This window comes from Gossypium hirsutum, chromosome D05 (assembly GCF_007990345.1).
Source record: "Gossypium hirsutum isolate 1008001.06 chromosome D05, Gossypium_hirsutum_v2.1, whole genome shotgun sequence".
Lineage (NCBI taxonomy): Eukaryota > Viridiplantae > Streptophyta > Magnoliopsida > Malvales > Malvaceae > Gossypium > Gossypium hirsutum.
In genome coordinates, this window is record NC_053441.1 from 5378941 (window position 1) to 5399991 (window position 21051).

The window sequence follows — 21051 nt, forward strand, 5'->3', positions numbered from 1 at the left end:
TTCTGATTTTAAAAATAAGGCAATATTCAGTACTTTGGAGCTTTGAGAAAATCGTGCCCTAACTTACTGTGTTTTGATTTTTTTATCCAAATAACCGAATATCATTTTTAAACTTTAATGCATGAGACAAGCTTAGTTTCGAGGGTTAAAATGTCGTATCTTAACTTACTGGATGTGACATCTTATTACTTCAGGACAAGGAGGTCTTAACATCAAATTTGATTTATTCAGGTTTTTAAAGAGGGTCGTATTTTAAAATCTTTTCAAATTTTCAACATTAGGACGTTAATTAATCAATTAGGTACCAATTTTTGGGAGTTACGAGCGTGCTAATCCTTCCTCGTGCGTAACCGACTCCCGAGCCCGTTTTCTCGAATTTTGTAGACCAAAATCATTATTTTAATAAATCAAAATGTTTTATTAAAATGATTAATCTCAAGGTGACCCGATCACCCCTCGAAAAAATATTGGTGGCGACTCTATTTTCGTTTTAAAAGTCAATCCCGTTTTTCAAAATAAAAATGGTTTCGACTTTTATTACTTTTAAATTATAAAAATTCAAAAATAAAATTTTAAAAATTAACAATTTATACACAATTTAATATTTTTTAAATAATGTTAAAACATGATCAATTTTTTATAAAAATACAACATTTTAAAAATAAATAAATACAGTTAAAAATTTATAAAACAGAATTAAAAATGTAAAAAATGTAAACCAATTTTTTAAAATTATTTAAATGTTGTTCAAATTTTATTAAATATAAAAATAAAATGAAAATAATAGTTTAGTTGTTAAATATAAAATAATAATATGTTGAAGGTCAAAACATGTATGAAATTTCCAACGCTTACGATCTCAAGTCTCAAGTCTCAACCCAATAAATCCAATGACTCTAAAATTGTCCATAAAACTTTGGTTTATTGATTAAAGTGGAGGCTCAAGATCTTTAAGTACAATTATTCAAATTTCACCATACATAAATGTAACGTGTGAATCTTCAATTTCACTATGCGTGGGTTTTATTGGATTCTTTTTTTTTTCATCATATGTATTTCATGTTAGTTTATTCCATATTTTAGTTAGTTAGACTTATATTTGCACTTATATTGTACTTGTGAATAAACTATATATATTATACTATTATTTAAACTCTTAAATGAGTTGGTGCCACGAATCAACCAGATATCAACTCTATTAGAGAAATTAGGAAAATGTTCTTATGTATTTAAAGTAAGCTATATTATTTAATGGTACTTTAGCCTTTTTAATTTTTTGAAAAAACCAATAAAAATTATGGTGAAATTTGAACTCATACCATTTGAATTAATAAAACCTTAATTTATACATTTTATTCTTGCTAAGCATACTTTATTATTTCTATCAGTTGTATATATTGATAAAGTTATTGATTGAGTTAATATCACAAGTTAACTCAATACCAACTAAATAAATTAAGTATTGACGACAACACTGAGATAAATAATTATAGTGCATTTAATACTCATAAATTGATGTATTTATGTGCTTAAAAATCGTTTTACTTGTAATTTAATTTATTTTTTCATTTTAATATCATGCTTATTTTATATGTTATTATTAATTAGTTTCACATTATATATATTATATATTATATAAAATGAGCAAAGATTATGAGCTTCTTTATTACTCATCATCCGTGAATCGTGATAGAATTACAGTAAAATTTGTCTGCGATGCACGCTGCAATTTATTCAAGCAAGCCAAATAGCAAAACAAGCAAATAACCAACGACTATCGAACTCCTATACATAGATTTTGAAAAAAAGAAGAAGAGCATAATTGATTCCTCACTTTTCAGCATCATCTTGCTGATAGAAGGATTCGTAAGTGGCCCCTATTGGCTTTGATTCAGGCAGCTCTAGTTCTTCCATAAACCCCATTGTCATCTTGATGAAGCTTTCCTTGTGCACTTGTTTCCATTCCTTTTTTAACACATGCAAATACACAATCACAAACACTGCATAATCTGTACATGCATAAAACTACAAAGAATTTTCTGTTTTCAAGTGATTGCTACACCAGAGTGTCACTTCTATCCTATTTTTCCAAAAAACTTCACTGAATTCCAGTTCATTAACACAGCAGATTGGAAGGAATTAAGAAGTAAGAATTGTGGACCCTTTTTTGTTTGTTTCTAAGTTATTGTTAGCCAGAAGTGAAAGAAAGTAGTATTGTTTGAAACCTCAAAATCAGGCTCCACCCGACTAGTAGCAAAGAAGAAAAAATGAAAAATACCTCAAAATCCCAATCACCATACAAGTTGGGATCACTAGTGTTTCTCCACACATAAGCGTGGGCTTGTAACTTGTCAGAACTTTCCTGCATAATGGAATAATAGATTATTATTACTAATTTGGATGAAGAATGGTGTGCTTGGGTTGGCTATGCATAATGACGAATTTGTTATCTTGTGGGTTCAAAAATTTATAGATTCGATCACCTTGAAGAATGAAATCAATTTCCAAATACAAGACAAGCCAAAGGGAAGGTGAACAACACAGAAATTAGAAGAGGAGATGCATTGGGTCAGACTAGACTAGGCTATGGTAATATACTAAAACTAAATGAAAAATAGAATGGATTACCAGCAAAGAGACCTCAACGCGGGTCCTTTAGTACTCAACATCCTCAAATTCATCCAAAATATGCAATTCAGGATCCGATATTCCCATTAGCACTCTGCCACTAACATGACGGTTTTGGACTGGGAGAATTGCCGGATAAACGCGTCCTTTAATGCTAAATCTGTGGCTGCACAAATTGTGAATTAAAAGTAAAATTCAAAAGAAAAGGTAGAAGCGGTAGATTATTGAATTGAGGAATGGATGGAGCAGATACAAACAAGTGGTTGAGAAGAGCAGCGGAGGAAGGGGGAACTCGATTCAACAGGACACGAACCACATCATCTGATAATAGGCTTCCATATACGAATACGTTGTGCGCTGCCACTGCTGCTTCCCCCATTTCCACCTTTCTCTTCCGACTGATCGGGATTCCAATATATATATCAATCTTTTCTTTCTGCCTGTCTTTATGTATTTAGCACTATTCCTCAACCTCAACCTTAGCCTGAGGATTTGCCAATTCACTAATTGCCAGCACCAATACACTATAACTATTATATACAATTAAACCCAAACCCATTGACAACAGCCCAACACTATTTTTCACCTTCAACATCAACACGAAGGAGTACTAGCCCAAATGCAAATGCTATGCAATCGTGTACTCATCCCGTTATTTGTTCAATTTCAAACATCTTTTATATATATATACTGTTAGATAAAAATATTAAACTCAAATTTTGTTTTTTACAATAAAAATTAGATAAGTTGGTAATTTTCGCGTAACTTTTTAATTTATTACAGTGTTCTTAAAAAGAAAAAAATTGACACCAGAGCCTAGAGCGACAGTGTTGAAACGATATTTCATATGTTTATACCTTTTAATTTAACCACCTGCTACATGGTATTATTTCAATCACAACTCACAAGGGTTGTAATATGACTTGATTTGGCGTTTCCGACTGCGTCGAGGATCCATCTAATAATTTGATACAGGCCAAATGGAGTTCACGGTTTCATGTCTTTTAATTTCATTGCTTTTATTTCTAATTTGATGGTTGTTAAACACTGCGTTTAGTTTAATTTTTATTTCGGTGTAAAGAGGACCGTTTAAATAAAACGGTAAGTTTTGTCTTTTGCTTTGGGACAGCTGTTATCTGCTTTGGCTGTACATTTTTAAACCCACTTGTCGATAGCAAGGGGGGTATGATGAAAAACAGGTTGTTTCTTTCTATGATTCTCTCCTCTCAACTTCTTCTCTTTCTCTTCTTTTTCTGATTCTTCTTTTCTTTTTCCCCGATTATTCATCTTCATTTACTGAGCATATCAAAGGTATCAGAGCCATAACGATCTTAATGGCCGGTGATGGCATCACTACGAGACTACAAAAGGATATGGGAGTTATGCAAAAAGACATGGGACTGATGCAACAGGAACTCACTCAGCTACAAACCAGTGTTTCCCAAATGGATACTAAAATGGAGTCTCGCTTCAAAGAGTTTCATGAAACCATAAAAGTTGGCATTCGAACCGAGCTTCAGAATTTCTTTGACCAACATATGGGACGTGCAACTCCAACCATTCAGGAATCGACATCAAACAAGGGAAAAGGGGTGTTGGGGGGTACGCCTCCTGGAGTTCCACCAAATGAGCCTCTTTTATTGTCACCTATGGTAGAGTCAAGTCACCTGGGCGTCCATTCGAGGGCAGCTACCTTAGACTCTATGGGAAGAAACTCCAAGTTTGAATGTCCGAGGTTTGATGGGGGTGACTTCCGAGGGTGGTGGTCGAAACTAGAACAGTTTTTTGAAGCTGAAAGTTTATTGGAACAAGATAAGGTGAGAACCGTTATGCTTCATCTGGAAGGAAAAACATTAGACTGGCACCATTTTTTTTCCCAACGACATGGAGGGATTCAAACGTTATCGTAGAAAACATATGCTCGTGGGCTGCAAGAGAGATTCTGCTCCTCCAACTTTACTGACCCGATGACTGAGTTGGTCACCTTAAAGCAACAGGGATCTGTTGACCACTTCCACGACCAATTTGTAAGCATTCTCAACCAGCTCCACTTGCCCGAACCTTACGCTCTAAGTATATTCATCAGTAATCTTAAAATGGAAGTTGGCCAGTACCTTAGATTATTCAAACCCCAAACACTGTTAGAAGCCTTTATGTTAGCAAGACAGGTCGAAGGTATTGTTTCTGTAAACATGGTAAAAAGGCCTCCTCCGATGGGAGGGAATGCAGGATATTCTAAACCTCTCTTTCCTACCCCCAAACCCATCAGTCCAGGATCCGCATCTGGAGGACTCTCTCCAACCTATACCAAGCCGAACCACCCCTTCACAATCACCGCACTCCAACCAAGTCCTTATCCCAAGCCGAAATGGAGGATAGGAGAAAGAAAGGGCTATGCTTTTGGTGCGCCACAACGTATACCCCTGGACATAAATGTGTGAAATCTCAACTGTATTAGCTAGTGGTGAGATCTCACAATGAAATTGGGATGGAGGCCATAACCTCCCCAAAGGAAGAGTTTCAAGACTGTTCCGAACAGCTAGAAAATACAGAACCGAAGTTGACAACATCTCTCATGTTCTCTCATTACATGCCTTACAAGGATCCCAAGGGCATAATACCATGAGAATTGCAGCTAGAATTGGGCACATTGATGTGATAATATTGGTAGACTCGGGCAGCACACACAACTTTGTCGACTCCAAACTAGTCAAGAGAGGTAATTTATCTGTGAAACCAGCTAATAAAATGGAGATTATGGTTGCTGACGGTAGAAGTTTGTACACGAGGGGACGGTGTCGAGCTGTTGAGTGGCAAACACAAGGTTACAATTTTGTTACTAACTGCATGATCCTTCCAGTGAAGGGTTGTGATTTGGTGCTGGGAATACAGTGGCTACTCTCTTTAGGAGCCATCACTTGGAACTTCCAACTTCTCACTATGAAATTTGAATACGAGGGCCACGATTATTTGCTTCGAGGTATTCAACCCGGAGACTTACATATACTGACGGGTCAACAAATGTCCAAATACTTGTCCATGACACCACTTGGTCCTCGTCCCATGATATTGGCTGCCGAACAACACACCAAGTTGAAAATGACACATGCAACTCCTCTAACAGATTTACAACAACTTTTAAGAGAATAGGGCGACGTATTCCGAATGCCTGATACACTCCCTCCGGTCTGAACACAAGATCATCGAATACCTTTGCATGATGAAACAAAGGTGGTGAATAGGAAACCCTATAGGCACCCTACAGTGCAGAAGACGAAAATTGAAAGGCTCATCAGGGAGATGTTGCACACTAGAATCATACGAGACAGTAACAGCCCTTTTTCTTCACCGGTTGTAATGGTTAAGAAAAAAGACGGGAGTTGGCGCTTGTGTGTAGATTATCTCCACCTGAACCAACTAACCATTAAGGACCGTTTCCCGATACCCATCATAGAAGAACTGTTAGATGAGCTCGGACAAGCTCTCTTTTTCTCCAAATTGGACCTTCGATCAGGCTATCACCAAATCCGAATGTATGAGGGAGACGTTCGTAAAACCGCTTTTAAGACACATGAAGGGCATTACGAATTTTTGGTTATGCCCTTCGGCTTAACCAATGCACCTTCAACCTTCCAGGCAGTGATGAATGCTATCTTCAAAGATTTATTAAGAAGGTCAGTCTTGGTTTTTTTTGACGATGTACTTGTCTATTCCAACAGCTGGGCTGAACATATGATGCATTTGCAAGAGGTGTTGCAGCTTTTGAGGAACAACCATTTGTTTGTCAAACAAAATAAATGTACCTTTGGCACTCATCAAATAGGGTATTTGGGCCATATTATAGCTGCAGGTGAGGTGACAATGGATACTGTGAAGGTTGAAGGAGTTTCAAATTGGCCCACCCCTAAATCGGTCAAGGAATTGAGGGGATTCTTAGGCCTTTCAGGTTACTATAGAAGATTCATAAGAAACTATGGGGTTATGGCTCGACCATTGACCAATTTACTCAAGAAAAACACCCCCTAGAACTGGACCAACCATGAACAAGCTGCCTTTGAAATGTTAAAGCACGCAGTATGCCACGCACCAGTGCTCTGTCTACCTAGTTTTGATGACGAATTCTGCATTGACACAGACGCATGTGGTCAAGGGGTCGGGGCCGTGCTACACCAAAAAGGGAGACCTGTGGCATTCTTTAGCAAAGGGTTAGGAGTGAAACATCAAGCACTTTCTATCTATGATAAGGAAATGCTTGCGGTCCTCTTGGCAGTAAAAAAATGGCACACGTATGTGGTTGGGAGAAGGTTTCAAATCAGGACCGATCACCAAAGTTTGAAATTTTTAGCTGATCGGCAAGCTATTACTCCATTTCAATGAAAATGGGTCGTTAAAATGCTCGGTTACGACTACTACATCACTTATAGGAAGGGTGCTCAAAATTTGGTAGCCGATGCTTTGTCTAGAAAGGCCCATGAATTTGAGGGACAGTTCCTTCAATGTGTAGGTCGTACTACTTGGTCAGACTTATGGAATAGAGTGGTGGAATCTACTGTCGCTGATCCCAAGCTGTACCAGATTTGCATGGAGCTTCTAGAGGACCCTCAGAAGCATCCAAAATATTCGTGGAATGGACAGGTCCTAAGGAGAAAAGGAAAGGCCGTTGTAGGGAACGACATACAACTCAGGAGAGAGCTATTTGAATGTTTCCACTGTAGCCCATTGGGAGGTCACTCCGGGGCACACGCTACCAAAGTACGACTATCTGGACAAGTATATTAGAATGGCCTAACCAAAGACATACGGAAATGGGTCAGAGAGTGTCATGTTTGTCAACGATGCAAGGCAGACCTTGCCGCCTCCCCTGGTTTCTTACAGCCCCTCCCTATTCCCGAGCGAGCTTAGGAGGCCATTAGTATGGATTTTATAGAAGGGTTACCGGCCACCCGCAACAAGAACACTATCCTTGTGGTGGTTGACAGACTCACAAAATACGGGCATTTCTTACCTCTCACACACCCTTTCACAGCCATCACCGTAGCTCAAGAATACTTGACACACATCTACAAGTTGCATGGTATTCCTGAAACAATTGTATCAGATCGGGACAAGATTTTTGTGAGCAATTTCTGGCAAGAACTGTTTAAAAGATTAGGAGCTAAACTTTGCCTATCAACAACATACCATCCACAAACAGATGGGCAAACCGAAGTTCTGAACAGGTGTCTAGAAGGCTATCTCCGATGCATGGTGAGTGAATGCCCTAAGGAGTGGGTGCAATGGTTACCTTTAGCTGAATGGTGGTACAATACCACACACCACTCCGCAATCCACACCACACCGTATGAGGCCCTTTATGGTCAAACACCACCCCTACATTTACCTTACCTTGCTGGTTCTTCCAACGTAGCTACTGTCGACCGAAGCTTGCAAAATAGAGAAGTCATGCGAAAGCTTCTTCACTTCCATATGAAAAGGGCTCAAGAGAGAATGCGACAGATTGCCAACAAGAAGAGATCTGATCGGAGTTTTGAGGTAGGGGATTGGGTGTACTTAAGGTTACAACCATACCGTCAGCATTCACTCCGCAAGTTGAAAAATCATAAGCTCTCTCCTAAATACTTTGGACCTTTCCCGGTAGAAGCCAAAGTGGCTCAAGTTACTTACAAGTTAACCTTACCAGTCGGATCCAGAATTCACCCTGCGTTCCACGTTTCCCAGCTTAAAAAACACATTGGCAAGACACCAACCTCATCTATACTACCTGTGGTGGGAACTAATGGCATCATTGACAAAGAACCCGTAATGATATTAGACAGAAGGATGGTCAAGAAGGGTAATCAGGCTGCAACAGAGGTACTAGTTGAATGGTTCAGCACTTTTCCCGAAGACTGAACCTGGGAGAACTTACAGGAATTATAACATAGATATCCTGCTTTTGATCCTTGAGGACAAGCATCCTATTCACGGAGGGAGTATCTGATACAGGCCAAATGGAGTTCACGGTTTCATGTCTTTTAATTTCATTGCTTTTATTTCTAATTTGATGGTTGTTAAACACTGCGTTTAGTTTAATTTCTATTTCGGTGTAAAGAGGACCGTTTAAATAAAACGGTAAGTTTTGTCTTTTGCTTTGGGACAGCTGTTATCTGCTTTGGCTGTACATTTTTAAACCCACTTGTCGATAGCAAGGGGGTATGATGAAAAACAGGCTGTTTCTTTCTATGATTCTCTCCTCTCAACTTCTTCTCTTTCTCTTCTTTTTCTGATTCTTCCTTTCTTTTTCCCCGATTATTCATCTTCATTTACTGAGCATATCATAATTTCCACCTTTCCATTGTAAAAGAAGCCAAAAAATAATTTCACGTGTTTATTGGATTGTTGGCAATGGGCGAATTGTTAACTTCTGGAACGATGTCTGGGTACCTGACATTAGTCCGCTTAAAAGGCTGTTTATTGGTTCCGGAATGTTGGATGAATTTGTTAAGAGTTTGTGATATGGTCACTGCTTCGGGGGACTGGAATTGGGAGCTTTTAACTTTGGTTTTACCAGTGTCGGCTTTGCATTTGATCACGTCTGTTTTGCCGCCGTCCAAGGCAGCTGGCGATGATCGCATTGCTTGGCATTAGTTTTGTGCCAGCAAGTTTCGGTTGCCAAAACATATGCTCATTTTCCACAGTTGGAGGGCTCAGCAAATCCAGTTGATTGGCATTTGGTTTGGCACTGCCATATTCCTCAACGGGTCGGGCATTTCTATGGTCAAAGGGTTCGCCTGGGAATGGCTTTGTCTGGCTGCTGCAAATGTTGTGGGGCTTCCATGGAAACTTCGATTCATGTCGTTCGTAATTGCTTGTTTGCACAAGGGGTCTGGTCCTCTATTGTTCTGGCTCGTTTGCATTCCCATGGCTTCGAGGGAACTTGCAGAATATGGATGCCATAGCATTGCCTGATGGTGAGTGGCTCATTATTTTTTCCCTCTCTTCTTGGTGGTTATGGCCTTGCTGAAATCAGTTTGTTTTTCAAGGTGCTAGTCGCAGCAGCCTGGAGGTGGTTTCGATGAGTATGGGTTGGGTGAGATATCTCTGGAAGGACTAGAGAGTTGGCTTAAAATTAATACTGCTGGGTATGGGTTGGGCGAGATGTCACTGGAAGGACTAGAGAGTTGGCTTAAAATTAATACTGGGTCGTGCTGTGGTAGCTGTCAACATTCTTCGGTCGGAGGCGTGTGCCGAGGTTCCACTGGGGACTGGATTTTGGTTTTGCAATGACTGTAGGGACATCCTCAATTTTTCAGACGAGGCGAGAGCTTTGTATGAAGGTCTCCAACTCACTTGGGAGCGCGGCTATAGTCATGTTGAGCTGGAGAGCTGTAACAGGGTCCTTATTGAGTCCATTAGTGGTGGTTGTGCTGCAGATAGTAACCTTGTGGAGCTTAGGCTCGTATCTTAACTTCTCCGTCAAAACTAGTCTGTTAGGCTGTGCCGTGCTGCAGATCATATGATTAAACTTGCAGGTGCTGTTAGCCAAATGCAGGTGTTGCTTCAGCCGCCTGGTTCGATCTTAAATATTCTTGAACAGGATATTTCTGGTTTATATGCTGGTGATGTTAGTTTTTTACGTAACCAGTTCGTGTCTACCGGGAAAAAAAACAATGGATATATATATTATATACAACTCTTTCCCCTACAAGGTACAACATCCATATACACTTTTAGCAGTTTCAAAATAAACCTACTGCTCTTTGCTCCCACCATGTGGAACTCATCTATACAAAATAAATGTTTACACCAAAATTTTGTATCATCTATCAGATAGAACCGAGTTGCTCCAGGAAAGCAAGAAATCCCGAACCACATTTGGAAAATCTGCAAGTTAAAGTGTCAAAATAATAATAGTAAAAGATTTAACAACAGCTTATATCAAAATATTTTGACCTAGCTTGAAAAGCTTGAGCACATTTACCTTGTACAACTTCCATAGCCACCGCTGGTATGTTTATGTCATCTTCAACCAGTTTATAGACATCCACCAGCTAATATACAAACCATAGTATTCAGGACCCTCATACATTATGTATTCTAACAATTAAATTACAACCACTGTAATTAATACTAACCTCTTCAACATGGAGCTTAGAGTCTTCAGTAAGAGCAAGCAGAAGCTGTCTACGAATACCTTCATCAAAGAGGACAAGTCGAGCTCCATCTTTAATGGTGTCTGTCAAGTCCAATTTGCTTACTGTTTGCCAGCTTCTTGAAATTGGCCTAGAAAAATAAATAAATAAAGTAAAAGTTTTTTGTAACTGCTAATTCTAGCAATAAAATGAGCAAGTTGTTACGTACCCGTTCTTCAGTTGAATTGCAGGGTTACTACTCATTTTGGCCACATTTTCCTTTGCAAGAACAATAAGATTTTCAAGCCGTTTCCACTGGAAAACACCATCTTTAAAAAGAACCTGACAGAAAAGGATTTTGTCTCGATTACAACCAGAGGAGCCTTTCAATTCAACAAGTTGGATAATAACAGTTAATGGTTTACCAAAAAGAAATATGTATACACACACTCTCTACTGAAGAAGCATTAAATGGAGGTCATATGCAAAGAGGAAACACAAAAAAAAAGTCCCGATTTCCTTTTTATGCATAGTTGTAGTAGTGAATACATGACAATATCATTTAACATAGAGATGTTACACTGAATCTAATTGGTAATAAGTACCAGCCACTCCTTCAATTTAAATGGCACAATGCAGAGAGAGTGCAATAGGCCTTCTAAATCAAGTAACGGATAGAAGTACCTGTATGAGGCGTTCACGAAGAGCTGGATTAGGATCTGTCAGCAAGCGCTTTGCCACATATGGATAGGCAACCTAGTGAAATACCTAGAATCAGTATAGTGTTTGGGATGTATATCACAATATGTACCAACACAATCTAGAATAAAATAATTATCCCATTTTATGCATAATAGAAACATAGCAAGCTCGCAACATGTGTATATTCACATAAGAAGCTGAAATTCAGTTATAAGAATCCTAAAAATACACATACTCACAAAGGAGTAAACTAGTGCAGCAGCACATCTTAAGCTTAAAGAAAGAGGTTATTTTAAGAGCACTAAGGGGCCACACATTTCCTATGGGCTTTCTCACTTTCAAAAGCATCCCAGTCTATGATACTTTGCTCTCCTCTTTTCCCGTACACGAATGCAGCACATGTTACATTTTCAGTAGCAATGAAGTGAACACTAATGATTGATTAGCTTGGTTATCAGCTAGATATTCCGAAGACAAAAAAACCTTTCCACTGAGGTTCTAACTGAAATGATAACCTCAGGACCATCTCTTCTAAATAACTAAAAGTGAAAAGGGCGATGAGGGGCAACAGACAAAATAAAAAAACAAATGCAACCTCACCTCAAGAAATTTGAAATCTGGCTTGAGTGTAAAACAGATGCCCTCTTGAGTCAACAAAGAACGAATAACAAGGGAAAACCTCTCTGGAATCCGAATGGGATAATTATAAACCAGTTTATTGAATTGCCCTGCAGTTAAAATATCAAATATAGCAATCGTCATAAATCAAAAGCAAGCTAAGGAAAAAACACATTATCAACTAAAAGACACAATATATATATAAATTACCAGTAACACTTCGGAAATTAAAATCAGAGAGCCCTTTTCCAGCAGAATTCTGCCAGATGGCTTCTAAAGCCGGAATAATAGGAGAGACATCAGTTCCGCTAGCCAAGAAACCAAGCCTGGTAAAATCATTGGCCATCTCAGCATAGTCCTCATTTACAGCATGGACAACAGCATCAATTAGTATCTGCTTATTTTGCTGAAAAACAAAAGGCACAACAATGTGTAGGGTAAGACGGACCAAACTTAGTGAAGAATAGTAAGAAAGTACTATTTCTATCAACTGCCCTTTGACGCACATAGTAGTGAACTGTCAGTTACTATATAGCAGAAGATTAGACTGTTCTTGAAAGAAGGAAAGCAGCATCACAAATCTAAGCATGGCACATGCTCAACAATGAGAATTGGTAACATTATCTACTGGTAAAAACATGTATAGTACAAAAAAGCATTTGGCTGCCATGAATTGATATAAGAACTACAACAAAATTCATTGGAATTACATGCTGACACCAATAGAGCATAAATCATTACTAACTCAAGCATTGACTTCTGGTATATGTTACCTGACTAAGTACAGCCACATTCCCAAAGTCCACATAAGCAATACGTCCATCTCGCATGGCAAATATATTTCCAGGGTGGGGATCTCCATGAAATAACCCAAATTCAAGCAACTGGCGAAGAGCAGCACTTACTCCAACAGTTAGAAATCCATTTACATCAATTCCAGCATTCTTAATAGCCTGAGATGCATTGAGAGAAAATGTTACACAAAGTGATACAGCACAAAATCATTTCCAAAGGAGTATGACAATATACTGTGTACAATCTAGATATCCAAACCTGTGGGTCAGTGCATCGAATGCCATCTATCCATTCCATCACCAAAACACGTGAGCCAGAAAGATTTTTGTAAACCAGAGGAATTTTGACAGTAGGATCACCTTTGAAGTTCTCAAGGAAGTCTTCAATGTTCCTGGCTTCCTAAATAATAAAGAAGAGAATCAAAAAGAAAGAGAAGAATATAAGATACAAATACAAACAACACCTCTATTTTAGCAGTTTTTGTTTGTGGCTAAGATGAATTTGTAAAAAGACATCAATCTCACTCGCAATCAAGCTAAACTCCATTCTTATCTTAGTAAAAAGAGCATAAATGAACATACCAAGGTATAATCAAGCTCCTCCAAAAGTTTTTCACCGAATTCATCAACTATTAGTTCAGCATTGCAGCCCAGTTTTTGTATACTAATTCCATTTAAGAAGGAGGCAAGTGTTCGGAATAGAAAAAGATCACGATAGATTATAGGTTCTATCTGAGGCCTCTGGACCTGTAAGTACAGGAAATTTCATTAATTGTATTACGAAAACTTGTCCTTGTTTGTGTTGTAAGGTCACCATTATAGAGTTGTACTTAAAAGAGAATCCTGCAATACAAATATAGCCATGCAAGATAGATCACAACCAATGCGATTTCTCAGCAAAAATGCAATAATTCTTTAGCAGATTCTAATAGGTAGACTAAATGGAGAACAAAAGAAAATATACCTAAAACAAAAGGACACAATTATGAGAAAAGTATTGAAGCATGGAGATGTCAAATCATAAAAAAATCAGAACCTTAAATACAAAAAGTCGAAATAGTAATTAGTAGCTTCAAACTTGGGTTGATGACATGATTAAAAGCATAAAGAATAGCAAGAGTAGGAAACATTTCGATGTACGTGCAGAAGCTAAATAATATAACTAAAATTACTGTTATAATCTGAATTAGATGCTAAGCAAACCAAAATCTATTTTAACCATTCACTGCAGAGCAATTAAAGGAAGCAAGAAATCCAAAGTACAATTACAAAAGTTACAAAAGTTACAGCTAGAACACAATGCATGCTAGTAGAACTTAAGCTGCAACAATACCTAAGCACGTAATCTGGTCATGTAGCCAAAAGTACAATTGTCATGTAGAAAAATTACAGCTGTAACACTATTCATGCAGTACAATTCAAACTGCAACGCATGCTCAAACACAGCTAATTTGATTATCAATAATATGATCAGAGTAAGCAGTTTAGCCTGTCAAACTCAAAAATGCAGATAGCATCACCAAGCCAACAGCAACTTAAACTTGAACAATAGCTGCAAAACTATGGGAGAAAACAGACAAAAGCCAATGGTAATAACTCTAATACCTTAATTGCAACATCTTCACCCGAAGAACGAAGTGTTGCACGATAAACCTGACCCAAGCTTGCAGCTGCTATTGTTCGCGACGAAATTTTGCTAAATAAAGCTTCAAGGGGTTGGCCCAATTCTTCCTCAATGATCTTAAAAGCAACCTGTCAATACGATTCTCATCAAGTAAAAGGGAACGATCCCAGCATAACACAAAATTTGGCCACTTGTTCACACAGGGATAATAGAGTTCATTCTCACCTGATTGGGGAAAGGAGGAACATCATCTTGAAGAATGCACAGTTCGTTCATATAATCTTCTCTGATAATATCAGGTCTGTTAGCAAGAACCTGTCAGAACAAAATAAAATAACCATCACCAGGTCAAAGACATTATCTGATCATCAACCCCCATTCAACAATTTTTGATAAGAAATTAGGGAAACTCATCCTAAAAACCTTTTCACTGGGTCAAGTAGAATATAGTATCCAGTGAGTTCAAACGGGAAGAAATTAGAAGAACCATTTACGAGTACAACAACAGTTTGAAAAATGAAGAGTGAGAGATAAACCTGGCCAGCTTTGATAAAAGATGGTCCCAGGTCACATAATAGATTCCTGAGTTGGCGAGCTCGAAATGGAACGACCTCTTTATCCCTCCCGACCAGACAATCGTACATCAAAGAAGACCAATACAGCCCCAATTTCCACACAATCTTCACACCACGTAAAATTAGTGATGCAACCGCCCCTCGAGATTCCAGTACCTTATTTCTGACCTATATGCCAAAAGAAAAATCAAATTAAAAGCAGCTATTAACAGAATTCCCTATGATCATTAAACCAATCAGGCTAACCGGAAAAAAAATAGCGAACTGAATAAATTATTATATAATTACTAGTATATAATAATATATAATATCATCGTACTGTCTCAGGGGAGTACTTGCGAAAAGGGATGCAAACACCGCGTTCAATATCAAGTTGTTCCAGAGCACTGCTAGACATCCCCGAAGTTAACGCCCTGCTCTTGGAGTCGACGGGAGCCGTTAAACTCCGCCTTCCATTATCAGCGACAACTTCAGTTGATGAGGCGGCAAAATTAGAAACTCTGACCGCTGAGTGTTTCTTCTTGTTTCTTCGTGGCAGTGGGACGCCATGGATAGAGACTGGTGAAGATGAGATTTGAGATCTGTTTATGCAATTGGAGTGAATCAAGTTCATCATGAAACCTTGAAGGAGAGGGATCTTTGGCGTTGGAGAGGAGCCGCTCAATTGAGAGCATAAAAGAGTTTTCTTTAAAAAATAGTTAAAATGGACAACCACATAACATTTTGCAGATAATAATTTTCTTTAAATTAATAAATAATATATTTATAATACGTGCGAAAATAAGCTATAAACGATGTCTGTTTGGCTTGCGATGCGTCCACGCTATTTGTTTGACGCAGATGCGTAACATGCGTTACGTCTTGCGTGGCAATCGATGCAGCTATATCTTTTGAGTTTTGACCCTGAGGCGCATAAGAGATGTCCATTCAAGCTTAGCAGGTGAGATTGCTTCTTAAAAATAATAGTGGTGATAGAATTAATTATAATCAAGGGAGGGATTACTGTTTAGATTCAAATTCAGTTACCGTAAATTTATATCTATTTTTTGCTATTAATTTTTTTATTTTGAAAATTTAGACTTCATATTTTTTCTTTAGTTAATTTTATCTTGTATTGTTCTCTTTTTTATGCACGGTTCTTTGTTTTTCTTCCGTATTTGACTTCCATCATCGTCATCATTATTGTTATTTTACTAATGAATGCACTCATCCTTGAAAGAAGTTAATTTTTTTTTTCTTATCAGTATATATAATTTTGAGATTTGTGGGTCAATGTAATTTACATTATAAATAAGATAATAATTTGATACTCTATAAAAATGAGTTGTTTTAATAAAAAGTAAAATTTTGTATATAATAACTTGGAATCGAATTTAAACTTAGGGTCTCTTTGATTGCCAGTAAAATATTTTCCGTAAAATGATTTCGGGAAAATGTTCTACTTTTCTGTAAAATGATTTACTGGAAAATATGGAAAATATTTTCTGGTGTTTGATTGAATCTGTGTAAAATATTTTCAGCTGTTTGGCAGATTTCCTAGAAATATTTTTCGAAAAAATTATTTTTACATATATTGATATATATTAATAAATTTTTATATTTTAAATTATTTTTACATATATTGCAATGATTTATTTATAATAATACTCAATTATTAAGCTACAATATTAATCGTTATAAATTGAAAAAAATTAATATCAAATAAATTATTTGTAATTGTGTTAAAAAAACAAGTATTGAATAATTAAAAAAACAACTTACTGGAAAATCGATAAACAGAAGCAATTTTCTACCGGAAATGAAGGAAGGAATGAAGGAGGCGATAGAGAGGAGAGCACGGAAAATGTCTTACGGAAATTGAAAGGGTAAGACATTTTCCCTAAAATGTAACCCATTTTCCCTTGTTTTGGAGTTCATTTTCCAAATGGAAAATGTTTTCCGCCAATCAAACGCTGGAAAAGTTGGAAATGATTTTCCGAAAAATCAATTCCTTCAATCAAACAGACCCTTAGATAACCACAAAATTATACAACTATATTAAAAACACCACACAAAATTGACTAAATTAGTCATATACATAATAAAAAAAAGTTTATTGGTCAAATAAATTAATTTTTTGAAAATTTAGGAAAATAAACCGTTTTCTTAGAAAGTATGTGAAAGTGCATCCAATTGAGATCACTTTTTGTATAGTTGATAGAAAAATGTGCCTTGCAAATTCTGAATTTTTTAGCATAATTAGTTTTTCTAGTTAAATGGTTAAATGTTAGTGATTTTATTATTGAATTTCGGGTTTAAATCCTCTCCCACTCGTATTCATATTTTTTATTTCGTGTTGTTTTAACATTTTTAATGATTTTTTTAACATATCAACTCATTTGATTAAATGGTTAAATAATAATGATTTTATCCTAAGTCACAAGTTCAATTTCTCTTCTAAACACATTTGTAATTTTTATTTCATATTGTTTCAAGCTTTTTTTAATTAATTAATATATTTTTTCAATTTTTTAATTCATCTTTTTAATTAATAACTCTTTTATTCATAAAATCAAATAATAAATATGTATTTATATAATAAAAATATATTTTACATATATCATTATGTTAAAAATATTTGAAATTAATAACTCCTTTATATTTAATATAAACATTAGCTAATTTTTTTATATAATTTTCTTTATATATAATATTTATATGTTAAATATTTATTTTCTCCAGGTATGTTATACGTATTGTGATTTTTAATATTATAAAATAAAATAATTATTTCAAATATAATTATTATTTTTATATGTAAAATATTTCAATTAATTATTTCAAATATCATTATGTTTATATATGAAATATTTCAAATAAACATAAAAAATTATACAATACTAAAATTTACTACACTCATGATATGGATTGAAAAATAAATATTGCACATATAAAAATTATATTTACTAAAAATAATAATATTTATAATAAATTATTTGATTTTATGAATAAAAGAGTTATTAATTAAAAATATGAATTAAAAATTTAAAAAATTGAAAACAATATATCTATTAATTAAAAGTAAAAAAACTTGAAATAACGTGAAATAAAAATTACTAATATGTTTAAAAGAGGAGAATTGAACTTAGATTTGAATGATGAAATCATTATTATTTAACCATTTAATTTAGGGAGATGATATAATAAAAATACTAATTAAAAATAAAAAAAAAACATAAATCATCATAAAATAAAAATATATAAATGTGAGTGGGAGAGAAATTGAACTTAATACTTAAGAATAAAATTATTAACATTTAACTATCTAACCAAAAATACTAATTATATTAAGAAAGTAAAAAACCGACCTCTTTAACTAATATTTTTTTTACATATGCGACTAATTTAGCCCACAAATCATATTAAATCATATTAAGGTCATACAAAATCGGGCAATTTACCGAAAAAAGCCGTTTTTTTTTCAAAATTTATCGAAATGGGCTGATTTTTTTATTATTTACTAGAATGGTCCATTTTTTGGGAAATCGCGTCAACGTCAGCGCAATGTCAGGGTACGTGTCAGGACATCGCGTCCACGTCAGCGCGACCTGCTGGCGTGGAAGGAAATCGCGTCCTTGAGGGCGCGATTTCCTTCCACGCGAGCAGGTCGCGCTGATGTGGACGCGATGTCCTGACACGTAGCGCGTTCCGGGGGACGCAATTTTGACGTTTTTTCACGTTTGGTTTTTTTGGCTTTTAGGGTTTAGGGATCAGGCTTTTTAGGGTTTTTAGGTCCCAGAATAAATTATTTCGAGTTGACGTTTCCGAGCAAATAGTATAAAATCGCTTCTACCAGGTTGCTAGTTGAGAAGAAACTGTGAAATCACGCCCTCATGGACGCGATTTTGCTACAGTAGGTCATGTAAGAAATAATTTTGTTTGACGTTTCTGAGCAAATAGTATAAAATCGCTTCTACCAGGATGCTATTTGAGAATAAATTGTGAAATCGTGCCCTCGTGGACGCGATTTTGCTACAGTTGGTCATGTAAGAAATATTTTTTTGACGTTTCTAAGCATATAGTATAAAATCGCTTCTACCAGGATGCTATTTGAGAAGAAATTGTGAAATCGCGCCCTCGTGGACGCGATTTTGCTACAGTAGCAAGTTTGGGCTGAGGCTATAAATTAGGCAGAAAATGTTCTTAGATTGCATAAGTCATAGCAGAAACAATTTAGAGAGGCTAAGAAAGTTAGAGTTTCAAAATGAGTGAACGTATTAGTGCTGTTATTTACTACGATGGTGAGGTTTGCCACACCGAGAATGGTGTTGTTTTTTGTCGGAGAATACGGTGCGACTGTCATTTAACCAGAACATAGATTTGACAGAACTTCGTAAAAGAATTAGGCGTAAAATATTCGGAACGACGCCAATGAAAGTTCTGTCAATCACATATCGATTTTGTTCTTGTGTTGATCCGGTGACATATGACTCGTTCGACATAAAAGGTGCTCGTAGCTTGGAGGCAATGGTGCAGACTCATCTTGCTAGTGGAGCATCTTATATTGAGTTATATGTACAATTTACGTCGCCAACTGATGTACTTCTGTCCGGTGTTCGATATGTATACACAACCCCTGGTCGACACTCGATTAGCGGGTTACAAAATACGGAACAGCTCATGTTCGATAGCGATGTCGAATGCACATCCCCCGCAAGACACTCTATCGGTGGATGGGACATGTACGTCGGTGGCTCGACGTTTGATGCTGGAAATACGTACTGGGGAACTGCATCAAGTTCTAGTGGATGACAATCTACATCCAATTGGGGACGTTATCAAATGCCCAGAAGAAGGGATGACGTACTACCTACGACGTCAACCAGTGAGGCGACGTCGTACGCTGTAGATCATTGTGGGTTAGAAGATGACTTCGATGTGGATCCACCTCGAGAGCCCGGGCTGGATGGTGCAGAAGTGGGATTATTTTCTGAATCGGAGCTTATTCCAACAGAAGGTGAAGATGCTGAAAGGAGTTCAAATGATGAAAAAAATCCACGATTCAGAGCATACTCACCTCCAGCCCACATGCATAATGTCGATCTATCAGCAGATAATGCGTTAGAGTTTCCAGATCTACCACACCAGTTGCGTGATCGTACAAGTTCGGGGGTAGATTCCGGTGAACTTGAAGTTGGTAATCAGTTTACCAACAATGATAGTTTTATTGGTGCTTTGAAACAACATAGCATCAAAAACGGCGTTAATTACCACGTCGTTAAATCAAAATCTGATAAGTTTAAGGCGAAGTGTGCGGTGCAAGACAGCACATGTTCATGAAAATTGTCGCCTCGTTAAGGAAAAGGACAGGGTTGTGGGAGATAAAAAAGTACAAAGGTCAACATACATGTGCTGCAGGTACAATATTTAATGTATTTGAATAATAATTTTATTTTGCAATGTTGCATTATTTAATGTACTCCCTCTGTAGGTGTTTCACAAGATCATCCCAAAATGGATTCAGCTATGTTAGCTAGCTTGATACTGCCCACGATAAAAGCAGATTCTAAGACTTCAGTGCCGGTGATAATTGTCAATATCCGTAACCAAATGGGGTACATGCCCTCTTACCGCAAGGCTTGGATAGCTAAGCAAAAGGCGTTGGAGAAGATGCATAGTGGGTGGGACGCCTCATATAATTAAATATGGCTGTGGTGTCAGGTGCTAGAGAGATACGTCCCAAGTGCCATCACAGAAATTGAAACGGAACATGCGTACTACAACGGCCGATTGCTACGTGGATGCCAAGTGTTCAAACGCCTATTTTGGACCTTTAAGCAATACCGAAACGCATTTCCATACTGCAAGCCGTTGGTACAAATTGACGGTACCTTCATGTTCGGTAGGTATACTCATCGGCTATTGGTTGCAATGGCAGAGGACGGCGGTGGGAGAATTCTTCCAATTGCATTTGCAATAACACCGGGGGAGTCGTCTGATGACTGGGATTTCTTTCTCTC

At 36.8% G+C, this 21051-nt stretch overlaps 1 protein-coding gene and 1 pseudogene across 2 annotated transcripts; both read right to left on the bottom strand.

Moving 5' to 3' along the window:
* Nucleotides 1-1641: 1641 nt before the first annotated feature.
* Nucleotides 1642-3345, bottom strand: LOC107906765 (AIG2-like protein D; annotated as a pseudogene).
* A 6915-nt stretch (nt 3346-10260) lies between these two features.
* Nucleotides 10261-15784, bottom strand: LOC107906762 (protein ACTIVITY OF BC1 COMPLEX KINASE 1, chloroplastic). 2 transcript variants are annotated; one of them, XM_016833862.2, is made up of 14 exons: nt 15372-15784; nt 15014-15220; nt 14703-14792; nt 14459-14605; nt 13436-13600; nt 13113-13253; nt 12833-13012; nt 12270-12465; nt 12042-12169; nt 11424-11495; nt 10969-11081; nt 10743-10890; nt 10589-10658; nt 10261-10491 (listed from the first exon to the last, which is right to left on the bottom strand). In XM_016833862.2, exons 1-14 carry the CDS (start codon nt 15666-15668, stop codon nt 10427-10429), a joined length of 2019 nt encoding a protein of 672 aa, XP_016689351.2. In that variant the 5' UTR covers nt 15669-15784; the 3' UTR covers nt 10261-10426. The 2 variants fall into 2 exon arrangements, with proteins under 2 accessions (XP_016689351.2, XP_016689352.2); XM_016833863.2 differs by having other exon boundaries at nt 15388-15529.
* Nucleotides 15785-21051: the final 5267 nt, after the last annotated feature.

What these genes read in the sequence shown, in the direction of transcription:
- LOC107906762 (XM_016833862.2), bottom strand. Translation starts at nt 15,668, where the DNA reads ATGATGAACTTGATTCACTCCAATTGCATAAACAGATCTCAAATCTCA. An exon ending in GCAATTCAACTGAAGAACGG is followed by an intron (nt 10,891 to 10,968) that starts GTACGTAACAAC and finishes TTATTTTTCTAG; the next exon opens with GCCAATTTCAAGAAGCTGGC. An exon ending in GGCTATGGAAGTTGTACAAG is followed by an intron (nt 10,492 to 10,588) that starts GTAAATGTGCTC and finishes TTTAACTTGCAG; the next exon opens with ATTTTCCAAATGTGGTTCGG.